We start from the raw sequence: 26,668 nt of genomic DNA, 5'->3' as shown, positions 1-26,668 counted from the left end.
TCGGAGTGTTATGTGACTTGGAGCAAGTGGCAGTACAATGTTAATTCATTTTGGACTTTTTGTGGTACTTACCTGAACTCCAGTGACTTTGAGCGATCACGAGAATAGCATTGGGAACAAGAGCGCATCTGCACTCTCAACCAAGACCATTTCTTTATAAGGTTGGCTTTGCGCTCACAGATAGCCTTAAGGTTGATTGTAGCCCAGCAGAAGCACAACACGGAGTAGTGTGAGGCGCTTAGGCACCAGAGGCAGACGTCATGGATCTCTGTCACCAACATCTGTCGGTGACTGTCATGACATGGCCTAAACCCTGTTGTTTTGGGGGCCCATCTCTGCACACTGATTTATTTCTTTTTTTTACAAAAAAAAAAGATTCTTGTGTGGGAAGAAAAGTCTGTCAGAAGACAGCTGCTAGCTCTGGATCTACATTGGAAGGTGTGGAAAGAAAGGAACTGAAGTGAGCGTGTGGAGATTGTATTTTTAAAAAGGTCACAACATCTTATCTGGAGTGGACTGATCTGACGAGGAGCTGTATGACACTACCTGTCGACGCGCAAGGGAATTTCTTTAAAGCTTCCATATCCTGTCAGGCACCTGGAGAAATTCACAATGTGAGGAATCTGCAACCATAAGTCTCTATCCCGGAGATGAGCAATTGAGTAGTGCAGTTTAACCAATAAAGTCATGCACCACAGGCCTCGCAAAATATACATCACAAAGTGCTTGAGCTGTGAGCCAGTAATATTTGGCAAAACTATGGAAGGATAAGCAAATGGTTTCCTAGCAGCTGTAAGCCACCAGAATGCCTCTGTGAGGTCCGTCAAAACAGCCAAGGGTTTAGTGGAGTGGGCACAAATTGCCTCTGGAGGGTCTTTGCTTAAAACATAACAGATCTTGATACAAAGAATGGCCCAACGAGGCTTGGAATGTTTGGTCACCGCTTTGCTCTTTTATCTCTGGTAAAGCCCACGAGAGCGAAACATCTACTCTGTTCTGTGGAATAAGATCAATGTGATAGGACACGGCGCATGTGGGATCCAGTCAATGCAGCTGCTTCTCCTCTTTGGTAGGATGAAGAAAAAGGAAGAAAGTTGGAAGGGTAATGATTCACTTATGTGAAAAGCTGATATCATCTTCAGTAAAAAAAAAAAAAGAAAAGATGGGCAGGTTCAAATAACCAACCTTTCTGGGTAGAAAATCAAGAAAGGCAGACAAAATTAGAAGGCTGAATTTCCCATGGCTATGGGCTGAAGTTACTACCAATTACAGTCCAGCCTTCAATGTCAGGCGTTGAACTTGGCAACTGGGTTATTGGCTTGAATGGGGATGCCATGAGCAAAGCAAAGTCGACACAAGAGTTAAATCCCATTGTCGAACAATGAATGGAGTAGGAGGAAACAAGTACATTGAACCTTTAGGAAAATCTCCACTTGTGGTGACCTAAACAAATATGGCTGGTCTGGGGGACACATGAGGAAGGACATGGCAGACAAATTACATTTAACTGTAGCCACTGCCAGACCCTGCTGGATAAGAGATAGAGCAAATCAAAAGACTTTGGAAAGGATGGAATACACATTATTTAGACCTTCCCACTACCACCAATGAGCAATTTTGTTTCCAAGACCCCATAACTGGATTTCACAGCGAGTGTCATGGCAGCACAACTTCAGCAGGAAGGCAAAAAAACTCTCTCTGGCACAGTTCAATCTCCATGTGTGCAGCCACTCTGTTTGGGGACTGGTGTGAAGCACCTACTCATCTTCCTGCAGGGGCACGCCCACCCTGTGTGGGAGAGGAAGAGGTGCCTGAATGCTGCTTGTCAACAAACTGACGTACCAGATATTCCACGCCATATGGGTTGCGCTCAATCTACCCACACCTTCCGTAGGACCACTGAACAGGTAAAAATGCATACAGCAAGCCATGAGACCAGCTAAAGCTGAAGGCATCTGCTAGGGACATTCAGAGGGAACTGTATGGCAGAAAATTGTGGAGGCTGTTTTCTGGGTCATGGGGAAGAGACCCATGAATGGTAACCCCAATCAGGATAAGATCACTTCTGTAATTTCAGGATGGTTTCCCACTACTAGTCTTTCAGTGAGACAGGACTTAAAACATTTGGTCTCTCTTTGAGGAAATCTAAAGTTGGGTAGCTAACAGGAAAGTACCCATTCGCTGTGCTCAATGCAACAGGCAAAATGCTTCCCAACAAAGGGACCATGTTCCACATTGCCCTGTCTATTGCTATAATGGATGGCGATACTGACTGACAGAATCTGAATGGTGCTCCCTAAGATGCAAGGGAGAAATGCCATCATGGGAAGGTAAACCACCTGGAGCTCGTCACATTTGTGTGCAGATGCTGCTTCTAAGCTGACCAACGGCCTTACACCATCAAGTCAGCCAGAAAGGCACATCAGCCCAGTGAGGAAGCATCAGTGACTACTGTACCTTGTGCCTGCGGAAGGCTGAAAGGAAAACACACCAAAAGGTAGGAGGGGGTCTATCCACCAGTGCAGATCCAGATGGACTGACTGGAAGAGCTGTACCTAAGCCAATGTACTCCCTTGATATTGGAACAACTGCCAGACACCACTGAATGGCTCTCATCCACCATATGGCATGGTACTAACAGGATGTATGAGGCCATGACACCAATAAGGCATAAAACGTAAAGAGAAGCACAAACTTACCTTCACTACGCCAACGCTGCCAGGGGCACCCAGGAGGAAAAGCCGCCACCGCCGAGAGTCACTCTGCTCCTAAGACTCGCGCCGCCACTCCGGGAACCACAACACCCGGCAGGCCTCGCGGCGGCGCGGAATTGACGCGCTGTGAGAGCTCCGACGGCGCCATAAAGAAGGGGACATCCCGGCAGAGCGGGGGAGAATCACAAACTTACCTTCACTACGCTGACGCTGCCAGGGGCACCCAGGAGGAAAAGCCGCCACCGCCGAGAGTCACTCTGCTCCTAAGACTCGCGCCGCAGCTCCGGGAACCACAACACCCGGCAGGCCTCGCGGCAGGGCGCGGAATTGACGCGCTGTGAGAGCGCCGACTGCTTTGATAAACAAATCACTTCATTGGTTATCAAAGAATATGGCTTTTAAACCGGGTGGCAGGGACCAGGAAATAGTTAAAGCTAGAAGAGTCGAATGGATTGGGGGTGGCAGCAAAAAATTTAAGGGGGATTGCGTGGTGCTACATTTCTCAGACACAGAAGTTTTGCCAAATATTCTAGCTAACATATACCCCCCTCAGCGTAGATCCACTGAAATAGTGCCATTAACGTTGGATTTCTTTTATATAAAAAAAGGTAACATCTTAAACCCAACAATGCTGAAAACGAAGTGGAACCCTGTACTTAGAAAAGCCAAAATCCCAGAAAATAGAAATAATTGGGGTACTTTGACCGAAAATAGGTTCTCGGCCCTTTCGGGTCTAAGCCAATGTGATTGACTGGAAGAATCGTGCAGCATAGGAAAATTTAAGGTTGTAGAGGTTAACCACGGAATCAATAACACTCTAATGAAGCCAGAAACAGATTGTTGTGAGGGTAAGATTCCCGATCATAGTGATTATACTCCTAGCATAGTAGTGTATAGTCCACCAGCTATTCATACCATTACCAATAACGAGGAAATTATTTCTCTATCCCCCTTGCTCCCCTTTAATTAGAGCATATTTTCACAAGAGGGGAATACTGAATTGAAAGGTAGTATCAAGTTCATTTCATGGAACATAGCGGGTATCCACCATAAATTGGAGACTCCCGAATGTTGCCAGTTCATTGACCATCATGATGTTATCATGCTACAGGAAACATGGTCAGTGGCACCAGTTTTTCGCCAGGGCTTCCTAAATTTTTATGTACCTGCGAAAAAGAACACTAAGGGGCGGCCTTCTGGGGGTCTTATTATATGGATACGCCAATCCCTACAATGCACCATCAAGCAGAGTCATATTATTAACAGTGACTTACTCTCTATAGTGCTCACCTGGGCTGATGGTTATAACCTGGCAATATATAACATCTATGCCAGGGGAACCCATGGGGGCACAGTTTCTGATGTGATAGGAGCATTAGATAATGACTTAGAGACTCTACCAACGCAGTATACCATCCTGGTGGGGGGAGACCTGAACACAACATTCGAACCTCTAGGATGCGAGGACAACGACCTGGCACAAGAGGAAGACATTAAATGGGGAATTCCCCAATTAGACCTCCCGCTGGTAAAAAAGTGGACAGAAGTGGCAATACAGGCTAAAAGGTTAGGCCTATCCAGAGGACTGAGGGCAGTAAATGGCCGCACCTCCTCTGACTCACAGGGTAAGCACACCTTTGACAATTTAAGATCAAGTAGTAGGATAGATTATATCCTTATAGATGTCAGAGGTTGGCATAAAGTGGTCGATATGCAGGTGATTCCAAGATTGGAGAGCGACCACAATCCTTTGTGCTTGCTCTTCAACCTGGAACAAGGTGTAAATTCAACAAACCCGGTTAGGGATCTTACGTCATTAGACGTTGTTACATCTAATAATCTCCGACACATCAAATGGACAACTTTGGTAGGCAAACCTGGGGATATGCAGGCCCTAGAGGGGATAGTCACTGAAGAGGTAACTAGACTACAGACCCTTAATAATGAAATAAATTTTAAACAACTGATTGAAGAGTCACAGCCAAAGTTTTTTGCTAATATACAGAAGTTATTTTTAAAAAAAACCAAGCAGAGGAAGGGAGTTAGACTACCAATAAAAAGAGGATGGTATGACCATTCCTGTAGATTAGCGCGACAAAATCTTAGTGTAGCGCTGAGATCTAAAACAGGAGTTTTAAAGGCCAGGGATGAATACAGAAAAATACAAATTAAGGCAAAAAAACTGTGGGATGAGAATATATGGTTAGACCTGAAGAAAGCATGTGCCGATAAACATCAGAAAGAGATCGGGGCCATTTTAAAGTGGGGATCTGGGGGAGTAGCCGATTGTCCGAAAAATCATGTAGCTAAGGAGGCTTGGGTGGACTTTTTTAAACCGCAATATGCAGACAATTTGGTACTACAAATTGAACCCCTTCCAGTAAGGGTATTTTATACCCATGAACTATTTACATTGAAAGACGTGAATGAGGCAATGGATGGAGTTACCAGAGGAAGGGCGCCAGGAATTGATGGAATACCGGCGGATGTGTTTTTATTGGACAGGGCTAATTGGTGCAAATACTTTGCATGGCTTGGTAATGCCATCGCACAAGGAGCAAAGATTCCAGCAACATGGAAAGGAGCGGAAATAATACCTGTTTACAAAAAAGGGGATAAGGCTTTGCCAAGCAACTATAGGCCCATTAGCCTTATCGATTGTGCACAAAAACTGATGGGCAGGATGGTACAAAACAAAATACAAGCCTGGATAGATGATAAGGATATCCTCTCCCCGTATCAAGCTGGTTTCCGCCCTTTAACCAGCTCTGTCGACCAGGTATTCCATTTTTTAACTATGTACTGGAAAAATGTAACCTTGCTAAACGGTCCACTATTTGCTGTTTTCGTTGACCTGAAGTCAGCGTTTGATTTAGTTCCCCGACAAAAGTTATGGGTTGTCTTGCGGGATCTCGGAATAAGCCCTGAACTATTGACTTTGCTTGTAAGGATGCACGAGAACAACTATGCCCGGATTAGATGGGGTGCACAGGGAGATGTCACGGAACCCTTCCGTGTGGACAGAGTAGTGAGGCAGGGTTGCGTTCTGGCCCCCACTTTATTCTCCCTCTATATTAATGGCATAGTTGACTTTTTGAAGCAATTTCCGACAGATGCCCCATTATTAGATGGGGAGCGAGTTCCAGTATTAATGTTTGCAGATGACACCTTGATGGTCTCGCGGACCCCTAGCGGATTACAAAAGTCAATAAACGCTTTTGGTGACTTCTGTCGGATTCGGGGCTTGGAAATAAACACATCAAAGACTAAATTTATGAACCTGAATCCCGCAAAGAAATTCAAGGGGAAAATGAACTACAATGGGTCCTCACTGGAGGAAGTGAATGCTTTTATCTACCTAGGCATCTCCTTAAATGCCAACATGAACTGGAAATCCCACATAGACTCTGTGGTGCTAAAATTTAATCAGCTGGCAGGGGCAATAGCCCAAAAACACAAATCTTCATTTACAAGACCTATCCAGCCAATAATGGAGATTTACAGCATGAAAGTGTTGGGCGCCTGTCTTTATGGATCAGAATTATGGGGTTTCACCAACTTGAATTCACTAGTAGTTGCAGAAAATAAATTTCTTCGCCGAATAATTGGTGTCCCCCAGAGCACCCCCTCGACCCCGCTTCAATATGATCTCGGGAGGAAAAAGATCGAGGATACGGTCAGACTGCGTCCCCTCCTTTATTGGAGGCGTGTAAAAACTACTCCTGAACTGAGTCATTACGCAGCTGCCCTTTCGGATGTTGTTAATTCTGACAGGTTCCATAAAGTACCGTGGCTCAAAGAAGTAAGGAAATTACTTCAAAAATTGCACCTTGAGCATCTGTGGACTGCAGTAGACCCACATGTTTTTCCATCTAAGATTATATTGAAAAAAATGTATTGGGACATGATAAATAATACTGTATTGATTTCCAATCAACCATCCGTGTTGACATCCCAGTTTCTGGAATTTAAAACTACTCCAAAATTTGAACAGTACTGGGATTTGATTGCTAAGCCTCTAGACAGGAAATTGTATTTTCAGTTTAGAATTGGCTCTTTACCCCTTAATGCTTTTACGGCCAAATGGTCTTCCGGTAATGTAAATACTTGTTTTTACTGTAAAACACATGTAGAGGACATCCCACATTTTCTGTTTGTTTGCTCATTATATGCTGCCCCAAGAAGTAGATGGTTAAAGCAGGCTTGCAGGAATTTGGGGACAAGGAAATATATAGAGGCGCTAAGGATTTTAAAATCAAATTGTGCCCCCAATCTTGCAATTGCTGTAGCCAAATATATGGGGTGGGCTTGGATAATACGTACGCGCACTTTAAAACTGTAATTAATTATCTACAATGACAAAATGTATTCCCCTAAGATCTTGTGCTGTGACTTGATTTTATAAATGTATAATTTCACTGAGTTATTCGTCAACAAAGTATAAAATTTATTATGCATTTTAATTTCTTCTTAAAAATCTAGTGTAGTATTTATTCTGTTTAGCTTAGGGATATATGCTTTTATGACAAAGTTGTCGAATAAAGTATTTAAACTTGAACTTGTAAAGAACTGGGAACTGTGCCCAAATCAGACACATCGGAATCATCTCCCGAATATCTGGGACCCTCTTATGAAGGTAAGTCTCATGTCAGAGTAAGTTGAGACTTCTGAGTGTTGCTAGTAAATCCAAAGCCATGGAGAGTCATTATATGCATATGGTGTTCTTTGACCAACACTTGGAACTCTCTTTTCAGTAGTCAGTCTTCCAAGAGAGGAAATACAGCAGCCCGTTGCAGTGAAGCCACAACTGCCATTGCTTGGATACACAGTGCGGCCATCAGTCCAAACAATATGACTGGGAACTGACGCCCACAATGAATCTCAGGTAACACCTGTGGGCATGGATTAATGGAATATGAAAGTATGAATTCTAGAGGTCCAAAGACCCTAACCAATCCCCCGTTCCCGGCTTCGAGGGCCAGCACTAACAGCATCTTGAATGTGTTCAGCCAAATAAACAGACTCAAGAGATGAAGGTCGAGGATGGGGCTCAGAACTCAGTCCTTCTTGTGACATGAAACAGAGAATAAAATGTATATCCCTTTCTTCAAAGGGAACCACCTCTATGGCTCCTTTGTTCAGGAAGTTGCCAGCCTCTACCTCTAAAATAGAGGTGACTGCCGGACAGCACATCTTGGTGGAGGAAGGGCAGTTCGTAGTGGAGGTCAGAAAGAGTGGGTGTACACCTTGCATATCATTTGGATGACACAATGATTCCTTGTAACTGTCTCTCAACTATCCCCCATCCAGAAAATAGTAGAGTTAATGAGTAATAAGAGAAGTTTTGAGGCAGCCTTATTTTTGGTGGAGTCGTCTCACTGAGCAGGGCAGACCCAGCAAACAAGCCAAAACTTTACTTCTCTCCAAATAGCCACTTACCATCCAATGACATGCTCATGTAGCTTTCCTTGGCATCTTGTCAGACGCCAGATGAACCCACCCAAGTGGTGTGTGAAGGCCATGTCCATGATTTGAACTGTAGACTACGGGGCTCAAAAACAAATTATCCATGCATCCGAGCTGGGTTCCAGAAAAGCTTCTTCAAAATGGAGCAAGGGCTCTATGACGGAAGAAGAAAGTTACATGATTTCCCTCAAAATGCTTGATGTTGCCCCTTCATAGGGCAGGATCAACTCTAAAGCTTCAGATGCTTTTTGGATCACTCTAGTGATCCATGAGGCGACATCTGAAAGAGGGCCAGAGGGGTAAGAGATGTTCCCTTCTCCCAAAGTATTTAAACCACTTAGCATTTTGCAAATTAAGATAAAAGTCAGAATTAGTATTATATGAGGGGGGATAGGTTATCAGCTTCTGAATCACTCTCTTCAACAATGCCATAATCCTTATCAGGTAAGGAAAGGGCCTTTGAGTCACACCAAATCGTTCTTTCTTCTGGGCAAATATTTGGGCCCCACAAACATGCTCTATAAAGACCAAGTCATCACATTTTTTCTAACCTTTTCTTTCACCACACAAATGATTTAAACTGACTTAACACGGCAGCGCCAAGGTCAGTTTTGAGGAAGGCGTCTCTGCCAGTGTTGAAGGCAATGCTGACCGAATGGGTGACCTTGCCTTGGCTGGCAACAACTTCTTCTTAAGAACACATAGATGAGGAATCAGGTCAGAGCCACTGGAGTTGGCAAGACAACGAGGTTGTGGTCATCTATGTTAGAAGTACAGAGGGTACAGGAAAAATTCTGAATAAATTCTATATTGCTAGCTGGAAGTCCGTAACTGATATAGGGTTGGTTGATAACGCTGGCTGCATTTTTTTTCAACATCAGGATTTTCTCTGAGAAGCAAGGGAGAGGTCGGGGAAAGACACTGAGACTACGCACGGTCTCTCGAAGAACACTAATGCCTCAATGAAGAAGAGGATTTCTCCTTCCAAAGGTGCTTTTTGTGGCACTTTTCGGTGAGGTTGCCAATAAGGAAACCTAACTGGAGGCAAAGCTGAAGGTATTCCTGCAGGCCCTGGACAACAATTATTTTCCTCCTGCTCCCTGATGGCTTTCAGGTATATCACTGAACAGCATTCACAGGCCACGGCAGTGAGCTTTTTGCTCTTAAACCATACGCATATGTCGTGTGGGTCCAACAAAGAAATGTTGTTGCAGCATATGTGACAGGGTTTAAACCCCGAAATCTTAGGAGGAATCATTTGACCTAACTGATGTCAAAATGCTGAGGAATTTAGTCAGTGAAGCACAGGCAACATTAGACCAAGAATAAACTCTGATGAACATTAAAGGTGTAAGGAATTTGACGGCTGATGTCACCTTCAGAAGATAGGGTCTGAGTGCAAGACCAATCACTCTACTCGTGGGTCTGTTTTTTCACTGAGACAAAACTCCTACCGTGAGATGGATCCATCGAGGGATCCTTTGTCAAGAAAGAGTTGGTTAAATCTCGTGGCCATGTGTAATGAAAGTTCCTGCCGTTAGATCACCTGTAAGTAGTACTGGTAGCTTGGAAGAGGAGAAGGCTATAATGTGTCTAATGGCTCTGTTTTCAACTTGTCGCACCAGAAGTTGTGATAAACTTTTGGCTGCATCAGGCCAAGCCTCAAACTGTAAGGTCACTTTTCTAGATACAATCCTGCTTCTTCTTCATCACTACCAACCACTAAGGCTGTTGTATGGTTTGTGGGCCTCTTTTGCGTGTATGTTAAGTTAGGATGGCTTATTCGAAGTTTAAACACCATTTTTCCCCTTTACTGCTTTTGCACACGGCACTGCTTAGCTGTTTTTGCTGGCTTGGCTTGGATGAAGGTCTATACATGGGAAACTGGTTGTTTTTCAACATCTCTAGACATACATCGTATCCCCAGTCTGTACAGTGAGTGCTAAGCCGCCAAGGTTATCATAACCCGAGCCTGTTTATTGGCTTGTCCGTGTAACACATTCTAGACACAACAATTTGGCAGCTGCAAGCCGAGTAGGATTCTGGCGCCTTTATCATAGCACACTTGCCAGAATTGCACACACTTGGAAGATTCCAGGCATGCAGAGAGACTAACCGAACCTGATGTAATTAACATTTACTGAGCGGACAAGTAAATGGGGTCCCCCTAAGATAACTTCAGAGACCTTCTATAGTTTTATTATACATAGTTCCTAGATAGGGAGGATGTTTTAAATAGGCGTTTTTATCACCTGTTTGCACTATCATTGTAACAGGATTCCTCCTTTTGTATTTTATGGAATTGTAACCATACTGTCCGTATTATTATTATCCATATGTATGCTGATGTTGATTAAAATACTGTGCTTTAGATCACGTTGTTAAAATAAACATTTTAACCTTACTGTGTCTCTAATTCACTCCTGTTGTGGACTGGTTTGAGTGTGTAACAAAAGAGTGTTCTCACTTCCCACCTTTCCTGAGATGGTTCTAGGTCGCATGTTCTAGGTTGTCTAATCATTGGTTTCTTTGCTATAGAGGCTAATGTGACACGGATTGCTAGTCTGGTAGGGGATTTTGGGTACTAAGGTGAGTTTTGGCACACCCTAATTCACTGATGTCCTAAGTCTCTGTGCACAGTTCTGTGTTTGCGCAGAATCCCTGTTACAAGGCAGCTTCCGTGAAAGCGTGCATCCTTCAGTCTGCCAGACACTTACCTCAGCCTCAGGGGAATATATTTCTGCCGGGCACAATGATATAACAAATGTGTTTATTAAAAAGGAGAATCACTTGCACTTGCTCACTTGTTGTTGGTCAGTCATTGTATGGGGGATAACTACATTATAGTAGCATTTGCTGTGCTGGTTTACAATTGCTTTAATAACCTATGCAACATACATATTCAATGTATGTAGTACTATGCTGGTTGAAGATATATATATATATATATATATACATATATATATATATACATACATACACAAATGATGACTATTATTCAACCACAATTCCTATACAATGCTATGAGTGCAAATGAAACGTGGACACAATGTTTGGCTGACTAAAAATTTGTAAATAAAGCAAACTAGCTAAAGACTAAAAGAAAACGTATTCTTTGGAATTTTCATATATCATTTTAAATGATTTTTTTCCCGAACATCTTATCACGTGTTCACATAAATGATCATGGTAAGAAACAGCAATAAAATAATAGTCTAATATCACAATAAACTTGTTAAACAATAAGTATAACACCATGTGACACAGTTAATTAAAAACAAATAATTTTAAACTAAATCATTGTATTCACAATTTTCAAACTCATGTTCAATTAGTAATGTATGAAAAGAGAAACAAAATTATCAATTATAAAAGGTCAGTATCTGGATGCCTCATGGTCTTCAAAAATAATATTTTCGAATTTTCTTATTAAGCTATTGTTGCCTTCACATACATCAAGACTAGATCTGAACGGCTATGCATGAGATGTATCTGCTTGTTCAAAATACAGCATCACACACTATGGATACAAACAAAACGTGGTCATTTTGCCCTTTGACAGTCCAACTCAGTCCGATATCTTAAGAATGGGGCTCACAGCTGTAACATAACTGTGATTATAGAAGGAATAAGAGATTAATGACATGGGTAGAACATTGTTTTTTTAGAAAGCGCTGTGTGGAAAGCAGGTAAAAATGAAAATGATAACTTCAAAGAAATGGAAAAAACACCAACAAATGAAGAGCATACTATCGTTTCTGATTGAAACGTATTTCAGAACGTCTATATTTATGTATGAAATGATTACATCGAAATAATGTTTTGCATACGTTCACGTCTTAAACAATGGTTTATGCTGCAGCAGAGTTTCTCGTAGTGGAGGTAAAGTTACATTAAAAAATGTATGTATGCATATGACATGATCCGATATGGATAAGCATATCTGCTTTATAATCAGAAGGCAAATTTGTAAGTAAAATGCTGATGTACGGCTGAATTATGAATACATTATATGCAAGCAGTTAACATGGTCTGTACAAAAATGTTACGCAATAAATGCGGCGTGTTTATACACAACTGTACCATTTATTATACACATCCGTATTTCAGATTCCTTTGTTTACAAAGGCTGGTAACACGTTAAGTATGGAATGTTACAGTACCTTTTGCATAAAATTGTTTCTAGTACAATGAGACCCGGACAAAGGTTCCAAAACAGCAGCCTAGAAGATGGGACTGATGGAAATACTTTGTTTTATTTAATGACATTATTAACAGACACACACGCACACCCACCCCACAAGCTTTACCGAAGCCAGCTTTCATTCACCACTTCAAAATGCTGCACTGCATTGAGTCCCCTAGATTGCGTTTTGCATGTTCTTTCTGGCGATCCTGTTGAATTAATAAAAAGCTCACAGCGCTGCTCATTCGGCCTTGCTGGCGGTGCGGTAAGTTCCTGTTCATGGCTTATTGAGCTCTTGTTAGCAAGGTACGAACGGACTCCCCAGAGCTGTTGGAAGGCCCTCTTGTTTGAGACTTGCTTCCGGAACAGACATTCCTTTTTTGGGACACTCTCTGTTAGTTCGCTGCCTCTCGAGCGTGTCAAGACTCTCCATTCTGTACCTTGGATGCCGGTGGGTGCATGAAGTCCCTGAATGGAACTAAGGCTTCTTTCAGAGCAGAACAGACTTCAGAAGATGAGCAAGTGATACATTCCACAAGCGTGGGGTACAAGGCAATGACATGGGTCCAGGTGTTACTATCAACTGTGAAAAGAAGAGAGAAATACAATGAAACACATAAGGCTTTTTAAATATTAAAATGATTACATCTACCTAACCTTGGACCTAGTACTGTTGCAAGTGTCATTCCCACTACTTGGTTGGAGGAAAGAATGTGTTATTTACTTTCAATAACTTCTTTCTGGCAGAAGTTATTTTCCCACTGATTCCTCAAATGAATCTTATTTGAATAATTTGGTAGTAATGCCAATTCACTCTCAAGCGAACCACAGGAAATCCACAGAAATGACATTGGTTGATACAGGTGACACAAGCATTAGAGAGGAGTCAAGCACTACACTTCACCGACAATACGACAAGGGGTAAAAAGACCGACAGAAAAAGCATGAATACACTTTATGAAGCCCTGGAGAACAGACATTTCATGCTGAAATTCATATCTGGTCTTCCAGTCAAGGCAGTTATCTGACTACAATGGGAAATGTAAACAAGTATCTCTGCCCCACGGAGAGTAAAAAAAACAGTAAGGATATGGGACAAGTAAGTCCTTAAATGTCCCTGTATTTAAGCTCTTGTGAACTAGAAGGATAGCAAACAGGATCATGGCATAAATGTTCACCATCAATAAATAAACACTGATTTCTAAACTCATCTGGTAAGGATTAACCCACCTGCTGGAGTAAACTCCTTTCACAGAAGGATGGCTTGTACCTCCAGAGGTTGTAAGTACACGGAAAATGTCCTCACTTTCAAGTTCTAGTCAAGGATTTGCATGTGTGTGTGTGTGTGCAGCATCCCACCAGTTCCGTTGAGACACCAGTGTGTCTTGCCTGCTGAAGGGGCCAAAGAGGTTCTATATTGATGTCTAGCAGTGCATGGTACCAGAGACAACATGTCCATGCTACTACAATCACAAAAACCTGCATGTTTCCTGATCTGAAATAGAGTATGTAAGGAAACGGACAATGGTGCTTAAATATTCCAGTCATGTCCCAAGCAGTCAACTCCTCTATGAATTATTCTGAGCATAACCGAGGGCATTTCTCGTTTACAGTCACAAAAACCCTATACAATTACACCAACTGAGAAGTTTTCCTGTAGTACGCTTGACAACATTATTTTCCTTTTATGGCTTGTTATAACCTGCAGGTGAAGGGAGTCTAATCTCAAATTTGGATTATTCGCAAGATGAACTGCTGACACTCAAATTTCGTTCTCTATTGATACAGAACATGGAGGTGAAAATTTTATTGCAGATCCTGACACCTGAGGGGATTTTGACTAGTAACTGGGGCATTGCTCAGCTCCAGTTTCTATTCAAAATGCCCTCAGCTCTGTTAAGCCTAAATGCACTTTCATATCCGAGAGGTCAATGGCTTTTGGGTATCGATGGAGCGAGCGATTGCACAGATGCACTTCCCGAACATGCGGTGATGGAGCGGTCACCCAGCTGTACTTCCATTGGATGTATCTGAAACTAGTATTAGCTAGGCCACAGTGGTCTGAATGTTTCTCCTTTCAAGAGAATGGCTGGATTGTTACACAATTGCAATTTTTCTTCCAGGTACAGCCACGACTGGAGAAATTCTCATCTTGTTCATCAGGCTGCCAAAAACTAATTTTATTGCTGTTAAAGATACCACTGACAGCTCTTATTAGCAATCGGACTGGGCATCAGAAAAATAAAGGAATTTACCAGACCTGTGGAAAAAGAGAATTCCTGCACTTTATCCAATACCATAAAACCACACCATTTGTAAGCTAGTGTAAGTCACAATGCTATGCCGCACCTTTTCCTTCTAATAGATGGTTTGAGAAAAGTCTCTCTAACGTGCTGTGGGAGGCTAACAATTGTGAGGCTAGCCATAATCAATGAATCGTGGAATATCTTGGCATAGGGCACTAAAATCCCTGAGGGCCAAGCTGTATTAATTCCTGTAGCATTCAGACACTTAAGATTCCCTGTGAGCCAGTGCTTGCGGAACAGCCTCAGAATGGCGAGGCGGGCAATTGGCCTTTAGCCTAAGGGCCTGTGAGGTCGCTTGGTGGGCCGTTTTTTTGGGTTGCGTCTAAGTCTCCAACAAATGGGCACGTCAAAAACTGATGTTAAAGTCTTTGCATACACATAATGAGGCTGACCTGATGCACATTACTGCAAATGTTTGCCAACACTTTGCTCCATGATCCTAATCAAGCAGTATAATGCGAAAGGCTGCGAATGTGGACCATATTTCTTAGCTTTCCTGGGCCATAATGGCCCCAATTCAACCCTGATAAGGAAAGGCAGCTCTGCCCGCCAAGGAGCAGTTCCTCTTCTGCAGCCGTACCCCCAGTGACGTTGGGGAAGACAGCCCGCAGTTCCCATAAATAACCCTAGGGTGCATGTACTACACTAACAGGGAGATTTGCTCTCAACAAAGTGAGTTTATGAGGAAGCTCGAACAGACTGCACACGCTGATTGCTTAAGCAAGTAGTGTAAATTAAGACCTGGCTGCAGTTAGATGAAACAATCTTTGTGCAGGGTTTGACACCAAATGGAATCGCGGTGGGAATGTAATGCCTAACGTTTTAAGTCATGGGAAAAGTCGGCACTGGCCCAGGGCCTCAGCCTTACATGGGCCCTCCGATGGAGCCAGCTCTGTTCTGCAGAGTCTTGCCCTGATGACTTTGAATAATTCTTAAACAGATTGTTTTAAATACCGTTTTTCTTTAATTTATTTTTAATGTGGGTATGTGTGTCTATTTCAGACATCCTGCAGAGAAAAGTGTCCATGTTTCATGCAACATCCATAAACAAATGTTACTTTTAGATCAAAACAGGACCTCACATATGAGAAATGGGAAGGTGTCACAAAGATTATTTGCAGTACTATTAGTGAGCCGCTGCTGTTTTACTATATTGAAAACACACATCACTATAGCTGAACATTAGATGTAGACGCATTCAGAATTTGGACGAGTGTGCCTGTGCCCAGTCAGTGACCTGGCCAAAGAAGAAATGAAAGAGCTGAAATTGGATCCTAAATTAAAAGCTGTTCAGAACAGGGTCCCCCCCCCCCAAATCCTTAAAATGCGGCATCTTAGGGATTTTGTGCCTGACGATCCATCGCTATAGCGACATCAACATAACATGCAGGGCTAGGGTGCCACACACAGTGAACGGCGCATACCGCTTAACAAACATACAAAAGAAAGTTACAGGTGTTTTTCTAGCAAGAATCTGTTCATTGGTAAATATATATTTCAAATTAAAATGTTTAACTTTACCAGCCTTCCTGGGTAAATCCACAAGACCAAACTCATATTTTTAACATTATCCATATTTACATAGTGCAATTTCATCCCAAAAACTCCAGTCAAATGGGTCCAATGAGACCCATGGCTCTCCATCGCGGAAGGCATGAGGATTGCTGTAGGCAACTGTTCAGCATTCTCTGCGGAGTTCCCCATTTCCTTTTAGAGTCCAGGTGCTGTTCTTGCGGTGTACACGTTTGGTGTCCACAGCACATAATGATCAAAGTCTGTGACAGAATTGTTCAATAGGAGGGGCTAAAGACTTTTTTCAGTTACATGCCAGTGTTAACTTTCCCGCCTCACGGATTATAGGGCTGTGTACCATTTTTGCTTATCAATATATTTAAAGCCCAGCTGGCCAAATGCACAAAATCATCACCCCGAGACCCATCGGTAGTGGGTAGTCTAATATCCAAGTCAAAGTTTTCCCAAACCTCCCTCTAATATGATCTCACTATCGGGCATTCCCACCAAATATGAAGTATTGTCCCCTGGGCCCCTCAGCCTCTCATACATTCCCCCCTAGTGTTTTGGAATATGCATTTCAAGCGTGTGGGGTATAGTATCAATCATACCTTTGTAGTCTATCTCTTATCACTTCCTATCACATATTGTGCTTTTATGAATGTCCCTTCTAAGCATTTCCCATTGCTAAGTTGAAATTGTCATATTTAAAGCCCTTTTCCATGTTTCCATATGTGCCCATTTGCACTCCTCTATAGGTTTCAAGAGTGTATGATATAACCCTATTTAAGTTCCTTTTCTTTCTATTTTCTTCGGAATTTCAGTCTCAAAAGTAATATTTCCTTTTGTGAATTCTTGTTTCTTTGTTCTCAGGGTGTATGGCCAAGTGTCGGCTTTGTGCATACCTTAGCCTCTTTATCTCATCTATTCCAAACTCTGCTTTGCAGTGGAGAGAGGATTTAATTTCTCAGTTACCGAACATGTCCGCCAACATACGACACCCCCTTCCTCAATTCGAAACACTTTGTCTCCCATAGCGGGGGTGAAGTACGGGTTGGAGTGTATCAGGGTATAAGGAGAAGTAAAGAACATTAGTCCTTGTCTCCATGCAAATTTATCTCATATGGTTAAAGTCGAGGCCACCGGTGTGCTAAAATATGTGTTTGGGGGTCTATGCTCCTTTGCCAGCCAAATTACGTCCCATATAGATCTGCCAATGATCGAATGGTCTATCAATACAAACGGAAGATCTACCTATATTTCAGGCCTTTGCATTATCACTCGGATTTGGAACGCTTCATAATATATATATATTCTTTAATCTGTTTGTGCCAGTGCCCCCGGGCTTTATTCTGCTGCAAAAGTCTCACTGTTGTGCGTGGTCTCTTGGCACACTATATACAATTGGTGACTCGTTCCTTTACGTGTTCAAGGAAGCCAGTATTTCATTGGGTTGGTAGGGCCTAGAAAAGGTAAAGACGCTTTTGGAGTTTGTTCACCTTAATGGAAGAACAAGAGTCTACCGTCTATCAAAATCTTTACTGATCGCTTCAAATAATTGTGGGTATCTTGCTTTAAAAAAGTCATGTAGTCTGGGGGATATTTATCCCTAAATATTTGATTCTTCAGTTAGACCCTTCTTCCTTTCCTAATCTAGTTAAAGAATCCCCGTATTTATTTTATATCCCACTATTTCTTCAAATTCACTACCAGCACTTAAGGGATCTTTAGTAATGTATTGGTAAAGACTATTCGTTAAGGTACGTATACAGAATGTTAGGGTAGGATGTTCTACATTCTGTATGGAATGTGATATCAAAGTGGAAGCCTCTTAGCAGAAAATGAAGCAGTACTTTGAAAGTAAACATGGCGTAAACAGCTGAAAGAAAAGTCCAGGTGGTGGGTGATTGGGTACTCATTCAAAATCCAAATCATGTACCAAAGGGTCATCTAAAATCAGAGAGCTTGCATTGGTAGATGAAGCCAAAGGTAATGCTGTCAGGATAAAAGGGAATGAGTGGAGGAATTCAAGTAGCATGGTAAAAGTGAGTGAGTCACCTAAAATGTTTTATAATATATCTCAAACTAAACAAAACAAAAGTGTTGAATCGCATTGTCAGCCTGGAGGACATAAAAAGTATGTTAGAGAGAAAAGAGTGAGAAGGAAACTGTCATGTTTTTGCACTTAATGTTGTTGTAACACTTTTGTTGCTGTATTTCTACAAGTGCATTGCAATTAAATCTACATTTCATGATGTAGAACAGAAGGAAATTAGATTTTAATAAAGTTTTTATTTTGTTTAGAAAATTATAATGCTGGTTTATTAAGAGGAGGAAGACGTGTAGTAATGTATTGGCCATGACTATTTGCTACGGCACATGCATAAAATGATTGGATTTTTTGGTTTGGATGGCAGTTGCTTCCTAATGCTGTTACAAGATACATAAATAAAGCAACTCCATTACAATTACCAACAATTTCATCCACTTATTGATAAGAAGACTACTACAGGATCTCTATGGGTTACCATGGGCCAAGAGTATATCATCCACATACAATAGCATTTTGTGATGGTCAGGCCCAAAGGGAATCCCCTCAATCTCCTGAGAGCTTCAGACATGGCAGGCAAAAGGTTCTATGCTTAAAGCAAAGAGCAAGGAGGCAAACAAACAGCCCTGACTAGCACTCTTCTCAAGTCAAATCTTTTTTGATGTACCTTCGTTTGTTATTTTCGCTTTTCGCCTTTTATAATTTGCCACGATCACGCTCATAGATTTTAGCCCCTGTAGGAGGCTGGCTTAGTATATGGTGCACACTTATTTAAGTGAAGCGCCTTGCACTAATCTAATCAAAAATAATGGGAAACCCAATCTACCCTTGAGGGCCTGGGCAAAATCAAATGAACGGGTAAAAGTGCCTTCAAGGGGTTTGTTTGCAATACTTAGTTATATTATTTCAGTCTATTGTTCAGTGCAAGAGTTTTCCTCAACATGCTAATTAATTTATTTTCTTATATAAATTTCATGCAGCATATACTTCTATGATATTTGGTTCTATATGGGATAAGAAACACAACTAAATCATAACATAAAGAAATTTACAAAAACACTGGTGTATATAAAAGAGAATTTTATCTTTCAAAGTTCATAGAGGGTACTTCAAGTTTAAACACACAATGTAACAAGAGGATATCACAGACACTTGATTAGTCCTACAAAGTCACAATTGTATACACTTAACCTCTCATAAATTATTTTCAGAAAAAAGTGTTAGAGTCGACGTTTTGGTCTCTTACGCTATCATCCCTCAGTCCATCTTCAGGAATAATGTGTATAGTATAGATGACCCCTGAAATTTGTTTCAACCGATCAACAAAGTGGTATAGCTGTAATTGACAATTTCTGTATATGTAGGCGAAAATGATCATTATTTGGTGTCTGTTATTTTTAATATTTGAGTAATCCCCAAGGTGATAGTGGAATTATCGGGATACTCGTGCCTCTTTAGCTGGAGTATCGGACTAGAGACTGCCAATCGTATGCGTGAAATACGAAATAACAGATTAATTTAAAATTGAAAATTCGCTTTAAAGAAGCAACTGAGATAATCCAGCTAAAGAGGCTAGCCATCGACGGCCAACTTTGTCCACCCTGGCGTTCAGAGAACCGGCCAGGTGTTGAATAACCAGGGTTAATCCCTGCTGTTCCAGCCAAGTCCAGAGATGCAGGGCCTCTCGACAAAGGGTCCACGACCCCACCTGGCCCAGCTTGTTGCAGAACCACATAGCAGTGGTGTTGTCCATGAACACCTGCACTAACTTCCCCTAGACAGGGGGAAGAAATGCTTTCAATGCCAACCGAATAGCTCGAAGCTCCAACAAATTGATGTGGAGCCCCGACTCAGCTAGGTACTAATGTCCCTTGATCTCCACCTCTCCCAGATGGCCGCCCCATCCTTGAAGTGACGCATCTGCCACAACTTCGAGATCTGGTTGGGGAATGGAGATGGTCTGCCATTGACCCAATCGCAATTCGCCAACCACTACTGCAGATCTCTCGCAGTTCCTTCCAAGATCTGTACCACGTCGGAGAGCTTTCCTCGATGTTGTGTCCACTGGAACTTCAGGTACCACTGCAAAGCCCGCATACGCCACCTGGTATGCTTTACCAACAGAATGCAGGAGGCCATGAAGCCCAGGAGCTTCAGAGTCAGTCTTTACAAATTCCAGGATAGAGGCTGAAATCTCAGAAACATATCCTGGACTGCTCAGGAGGATAGGCCAGAAACTGCACTGCGTCCAGAACAGCCTTGATGAAAGAGGGAATCTACGAAGGAGTCCGGTGTGACTTAGGCAGGTTTATAGAGAACACTCGCGAATGCAGGAGGTTTGCCGTAGTCTGAAGGTGGGAGACTACAGCGTGGGGCGAGGAAGCTTTCAACAGCCAGTTGTCTGGTTAGGGGAAGACTGACATCCCTAACCTGTGCAGATGTGCTGCGACCACCGCAATCACATTGGTGAACACCCAAGGGCACTGGTAAGGCGGAAGGGGAACACGGTAAACTGAAAATGCTCGTGGCATACCTAGAACCATAGATAACGCCTGTAGACTGACAGGATGGGGATGTGAAAATAAGCATCCAGCAGGTCCAACGCTACCATCCAGTCTTCTTGGTCTAGGGCAGACAAGACCTGAGCTTGAGTGAGCAATGTGAACTTCTCCTTCTTGAGGAAGAGATTGACGGTATGAAGATCTAAAATGGATAGCAACCCTTTGTTTTCTTTTCGGAACCAGAAAGTAGCGGAGTAACAGCCACTGCCTACTTCTGAATTCAGGACCCTCACAATAGCTTCCTTGGCCAAGAGAGCTGTAACTTTCTCCTGGAGATATTTTGAATGATTCTCCTTCAGCCGTTCTTGATTTGGCAGAATGGGAGAAGGAAAAGGAAGGAAAGGCAGAGAATAGCCCTCCGGAATGATCTGAACGACCCACTTGTTCCATGTTATGAATTTCCAGCGGGGGAGATGATGATGGATTCTCCCAACAACTGGAGTGGTGTGGTCTTGCAGAGTCAGACTAGGAGTGCTTGGAGTCTGCAGCTGCCAAGGGCAGGGTGGCCGATGACTTCTGGCTTCCATTTCTTGGTCGGAATGAGCCACGCCCATGTCCCCACACAACTTGAGAAGTCTGCGCAGGACGGTGGATACGCCCATGTCCCCACACAACTTGAGAAGTCTGCGCAGGACGGTGGATGGGAAAGGGCTGCTGCGGCTGGAAATCCCTCCCGTTGACACGAAAGGGGCAAAAGCCAGACTGGCCATGAGGTGTTAAAAGTAAGGCTCAAGGATCTGGCCGTAGCTCGAGAGTCCTTGAACCACGAGGGCAGAGTCTGCCTTGTCCAAAAAAGACAGGCTCCATCAAATGGCATGTCCTTCAAATTTGCCTGGACATCGCCAGAGAAGCCAATTGTCCTAGTGTGGCACCTCAAGGCCACTGTAGTGGAAATCGATCTGCTCAGCGAATCCGTCGCATCAAGGCCAAGCCTTATGGCGAATTTGGATGCATATCTCCCATCCTTAACTGCCTCAGAGAGCACAGCGCGGGCCCCCTCCGGAACTTGTGGCAGCACTTGCACATCTGTCTCCCAAAGGGAATGGGCGAGAAGGCCCAATATGCATGGGGTAATAACCAACTGCAATGCTAGGCTGGAGGAAGAAAACATCTTCTTACTAAGTGAATCCAGCCTCTGGGATTCCTATCTGGAGGGGTGGAAGAGAACGCACCCTGGGAAGTAGAAGCCTGCACCACCACGCTTTCAGGGTCGGGTGCTGGCTGAGGAACATTGGGTCGCTTGGAGCCGGGCGATGGTGCCGTGCAATTGTCCATTCACAGGAGACCCTGTGCTAGGCTTAGACCATGTGCCTAGAAGGGCAGAAGGGGTTCAGAGGTGGAAGCCTCAGGCTGAAAAACTTTGGTCAGTAGATTAGTCCTGACCTGCACGGAGAGTAGTTCGGAGAGTAGCTCTGGTCTGAGGACCTCGGTTGCCCTCTTAACCACCATGGCACAAGATGCCCCCTCCTCCGTAGACACAGTTGGTAGAGAGAGCAAGCTAGTATTTGGGGGAAGTGTCCCATCCACTGGCTTCCCCAAGTTCCCCATACCAGTCAATCTGCACCGCAGAGTAATCCTGGTGTTCCAAAGGGTCCATAGACCACTCCCATTCCTCTGCTGAGCCTAAAACATCTTCAAAGTGTTCAGGCGACAATATAGACCCCTGGGTTTAATCTGCATTGAGTGATGTCGTTCCGGCTCCGTGTCGTCGGGGATAAGGATTGGGCTGGGACCGGCGGCACCGACTATGGGTCCGGCATCAGGGTAGGTCGCAATGACACAACCATCATCGTCCCGGATCAGGGATCAGATCCCTGAGGCCCCATCTGTGTCGTGGTCGGAGCCATCAGTGTTGTGGCTGGAATTGACAGTGTCAAATCCAATGGGGCCCCTTCCAACTCCAAGGGGCCTGAGGGCTCACCAGAGTGCTCGGCCCGCTCAAATATGTGGTGCATGGCCTCATAAAATTCTTTAATCTGAGCAAGGGTCGCTCCGGCTCCCGGAAAGGGAGGGAGGCGCGAAGTTGACCCTGCCTCCGGCTCCGCAGATCCGTGCCTAGAGCGTCGGGGCTCCTTACCTCTTTTGTCGACTGTCGACTGATGACAGTCAAGGTGAAGATGAAGTCTGCTTGGACTTCTTCTTCTTGTGTCTGTTCCCCGAGTGTCCCGAAGACCTCAAGTGGGATGAAGAGGACTTTGGGCTCAGGGAACGGTCCTGCGACCTCCTCTTCTTTGATCGGGGACCTCAGCAGAGTCTCACTGGATGGGCCACACGGTGCTTCGTAGCCTACTCTTGCAAGGCCTTCGGAGCCATAGCCCGGCAGCCCGAGCACGACTTTGAATCGTGGTCGCGCTTGAGACACAAGAGTCAGACAAGGTGGGGGTCGGTAACTAACATCATAAGGTGACAGGTACCACATGGCTTGAACCCGGTCTTCCTCAAAGACATCCTCACACACGAAGTTGGAACTGTTTTTGAAGTCGCCAAAAAGTAAAAAAAAAACTGGCCAGTCAAAAAGCAACAGAGGGGTGGCTCTACACAGATCGACACTTAACTGGCTCGCAAATAAATACTGACGCCCGCACGCCTGGGAGGCACCTATATAGGGGACCGTGGCATCATAACCAACGCTACGGACAAAGACGACGTCACGAGGATCCAAATGGAGCCACCCGACGGCGCAAGGGGTAATGCTTGAGCAAAAGTTTGCTGATCCAGCCTGACACCAGGGAAATTCAAAGGCAAGGAATCTGCAGATAGAAGAAATCAGCGCGCATGTGTGTAGCTTAAATGCGGCTCTGCTCATCACTTCAGGGGCCCTATTATATCCAGGGCGCACTTTCCTTGTTTGCACCCGGCGCACCTTAAAGCACAAGTTACTTACCTTCGGTAACGATATATCTGTAAGAAACATTAGTTAGTTAGATTCCTTACCTTAGAATAAGCCCCAGGTGTCAGACTGGATCTGGAAAGTTTTCGTCAAAAGTACCCCTGCGCGTTGGTAGGCGTCGTCTGCGTCCTGATTGCCGGGACGACTTAGTCGGAGTACTTAGACGCCACCCTCGCGCGCGGACGTAAGTTCTGTACATAGCTTTCCACGCCAAGAACGCATTGACATGCATGAAACCGACACTGGTGCCATGAAAGTAGGGTCCTGAAAGGGATGACCTTAACCCTAGATATCGGTTCGTTGAACGGGGAGGATGGGTGGGGCGGTAAGGAATCTAACTAACTAATGTTTCTTTCAGATATATTGTTACCAAAGGTAAGTAACTTGTGCATCTGAAAGAAACATGTTAGTTAGATTCCTTACCTTAGAATAAATACCCCAGCAATACCAACCCCGGAGGTGGGTCTGCAAACCAAGATAACACCAGGAAGTCCTGGAGAACCGAAGGGCCAAAGAAGCCATCCCTCCGGACTTGGCTGTCGAGGCAGTAGTGCTTGGCAAACGTGTGCAGCGAGGCCCACGTAGCTGCCTGACAAATGTCCTGCAAAGGAACTTCCCGTCCAAGGGCAGTAGTAGCCGCCGTGGCTCGAGTGAAATGGGCGCGCAGCCCCTCAGGAGGAACCTTTTTAGCCAAGGAATAACAGACCTTGATGCACAAAATGACCCACCAAGAGAGGGTCCGCTTGTGCACCGCCCGACCCTTCTTAGCGCCCACGTAGCCAACAAAAAGTTGGTCGTCCACCAGGAACTGTTGTGTGCGGTTCAAATAAAAAGAAAGCGCACATTTTGGGTCCAGGCGGTGGAGCCTCTCTTCCTCTTTCGAAGGATGCGGAGGTGGAAAGAAGGTGGGCAAGGTAATGGTCTGGCCGATGTGAAAGGCAGTAACCACCTTGGGTAGAAAAGAAGGACGAGTTTGTCCGGATGGACAGAGAGGAAAGGAGGCTTAGAGGAAAGAGCCTGGAGCTCACTCACTCTTCTGGCAGAGGTGATGGCAACCAGGAAAGCAGTTTTGAGAGTCAGAAGACGAAGAGGACAGTTGTGGAGTGGCTCGAACGGAGCACACATCAGATAAGTTAATACCAGATTCAAGTCCCACTGAGGCATTACGAAAGGAACAGGAGGAAACATGTGAGTAATGCCTTTCAAGAACCTTTTTACAACAGGGGACTTAACCCCCTTCCTGCTGATGAATCAGGGGAGAGGAAAGAGATTTTCCTCTCCCCTGATGTCTCTTTGCAGGGCATTTCTGCCTCACGATCGCGCACAGCGTCGCGATCGTGCGGCCGAAATGCCCCCACTAGCACCAGGGATTTAATTTTAGAATGTATGAATTTGGGCAAGGGTCGCTTTCAGGTGGGGGCCAATTTAATTTTTGATTTTCTGCACCCCCCGGGAGGCAAATCGTCCCGATTTTTCAGCCGTTTTGCCCCCAGGGGGGGCAGAAAATGCCACAAGGCACCAGGGATTGTTATGGGGTCATTTTGTTTTGCAATGGAAGCGACCCCTTGGGCAAGGGTCGCTTCCTAGAGGGGGCATTTTTCAGGAATATTTTTCTGCCCCCCCTGGGGGCAAATAGGCCCGTTTTTTCGGCTGCTTATTGGCCTTTCTGGCACACTAGGCCCTAGGGATTGTGTTTTGTAGTATGTGAAAGTGAGCCCTTGGGCAAGGTTCGCTTCCAAAGGTGGTTATATTTTTGGATGTTTTTTTCTGCCCGCCCCCCTTGGTGCCAGTCGGTCTTTTTTGTCCTTACTGCCCCCGGGTGAGGGGGGTACAGTGTCTTGGTGGAAAACCTCACCTAATCCCCATTGGTCTCAGCCCTATTTGAAGGCCCATCTGGCCGAATGTCCATTTGGGTGGCAAATGTGTGTGTTATATTTATAATTGTTATATTGTTTGCGAAATTTTTGTATTTCTCTATTTCATTCTAGTTCAAGGCTTTTGCTGTTTGGATTGTTGTAGGTTGCGGTTCTGTTACTGCTGGTTTTGCAGCTTGTGCTTGGTAGGTGAATGTATTTTGTACTATTTACTCAAAAGTGGTTCAATTTCCCTAGATGAATGTGTTTTTTTAAATGGTGTAGTAATAACAGTTTGTTTGGCTTCTGTGTTTTGATTGTTAAAATATTTTTTGCATTAGTGCTTGATGTGTACTTTGTTGTCTAATGTGTAATAGTTTTTTTTTCTTTCTAGTGGGATATAATTGCTTTTTGCTGTGTCTCAGCAGAGTAGGTGCTGGTGAGTGTAGTTATCTTTGGTAAGAGTTATATTGTTTTGGCATCTGAGCTGCAGGCTGCGCCCATAGGCTTCACACTGCTGTGGTGCAGCAAGAGGCATCTGGTGCTGCTAGGCTTCCTGTTGGTGTAGTGCGGCAAGAGGCATCTGGGGCTGCTAGGCTTCCCATTGATGTAGTGCGGCAAGAGGCATCTGGTGCTGCAAGGTTTCCCGTTGTTGTAGTGCAGCAAGAAGCATCTGAGGATGCTAGGCGTCCCGTTGGTGTAGTGCGGCAAGAGGCATCTGGGGCCGCTAGGTTTCCCGTTGGTGTAGTGCAGCAAGAAGTATCTGAGGCTGCTAGGCTTCCCGTTGGTGTAGTGTGGCAAGAGGCATCTGGGCTGCAGGCTGGGGCTGCTGCACTTTCCGTTGATAGTGATGGCCTCTGGGTTGCCCCTGGCATGGTGCAGCCGGCATTGCCAGACTTTACTGGTGTTCCAGGGTGTAGAGTGAATACTGAGAGTTTTCTGCCGATACATTTTTCTCAGTTGTTTATGGACGATGTATTTTTGGGCAGACTAATTTGTATGCAGAACAGTTTTTGAGGGACAACAGTGCCAGCCTTAAGCCCCATTCTAGAGCTACCCGGTGGACTCCCACAAATCTTGAAGAGATGAAGAAGTTTTTGGGATTAACTTTTTTGATGGGCTTGCTAAGG

At 44.2% G+C, this 26,668-nt stretch overlaps 1 protein-coding gene across 2 annotated transcripts in view; it reads right to left on the bottom strand.

The window, feature by feature from the left end:
• Positions 1–11,451: 11,451 nt before the first annotated feature.
• MON2 (MON2 regulator of endosome-to-Golgi trafficking) overlaps positions 11,452–26,668 on the bottom strand; it is a 1,009,595-nt gene continuing 994,378 nt past the window's right edge. For both annotated transcript variants that reach the window (XM_078675668.1, XM_078675659.1), the window contains one exon: positions 11,452–12,949. In XM_078675668.1, the coding sequence (XP_078531794.1) occupies positions 12,786–12,949 (164 nt within the window). In that variant the 3' untranslated portion in view covers positions 11,452–12,785. The remainder of the gene's footprint in view (positions 12,950–26,668) is intronic.

Source organism: Lissotriton helveticus, chromosome 1_1 (assembly GCF_964261635.1).
Source record: "Lissotriton helveticus chromosome 1_1, aLisHel1.1, whole genome shotgun sequence".
In the NCBI taxonomy this organism is placed as follows: Eukaryota; Metazoa; Chordata; class Amphibia; order Caudata; family Salamandridae; genus Lissotriton; species Lissotriton helveticus.
The sequence above is the reverse complement of the archived record's forward strand: the minus strand, read 5'-3'. Positions and strand labels throughout refer to the sequence as shown.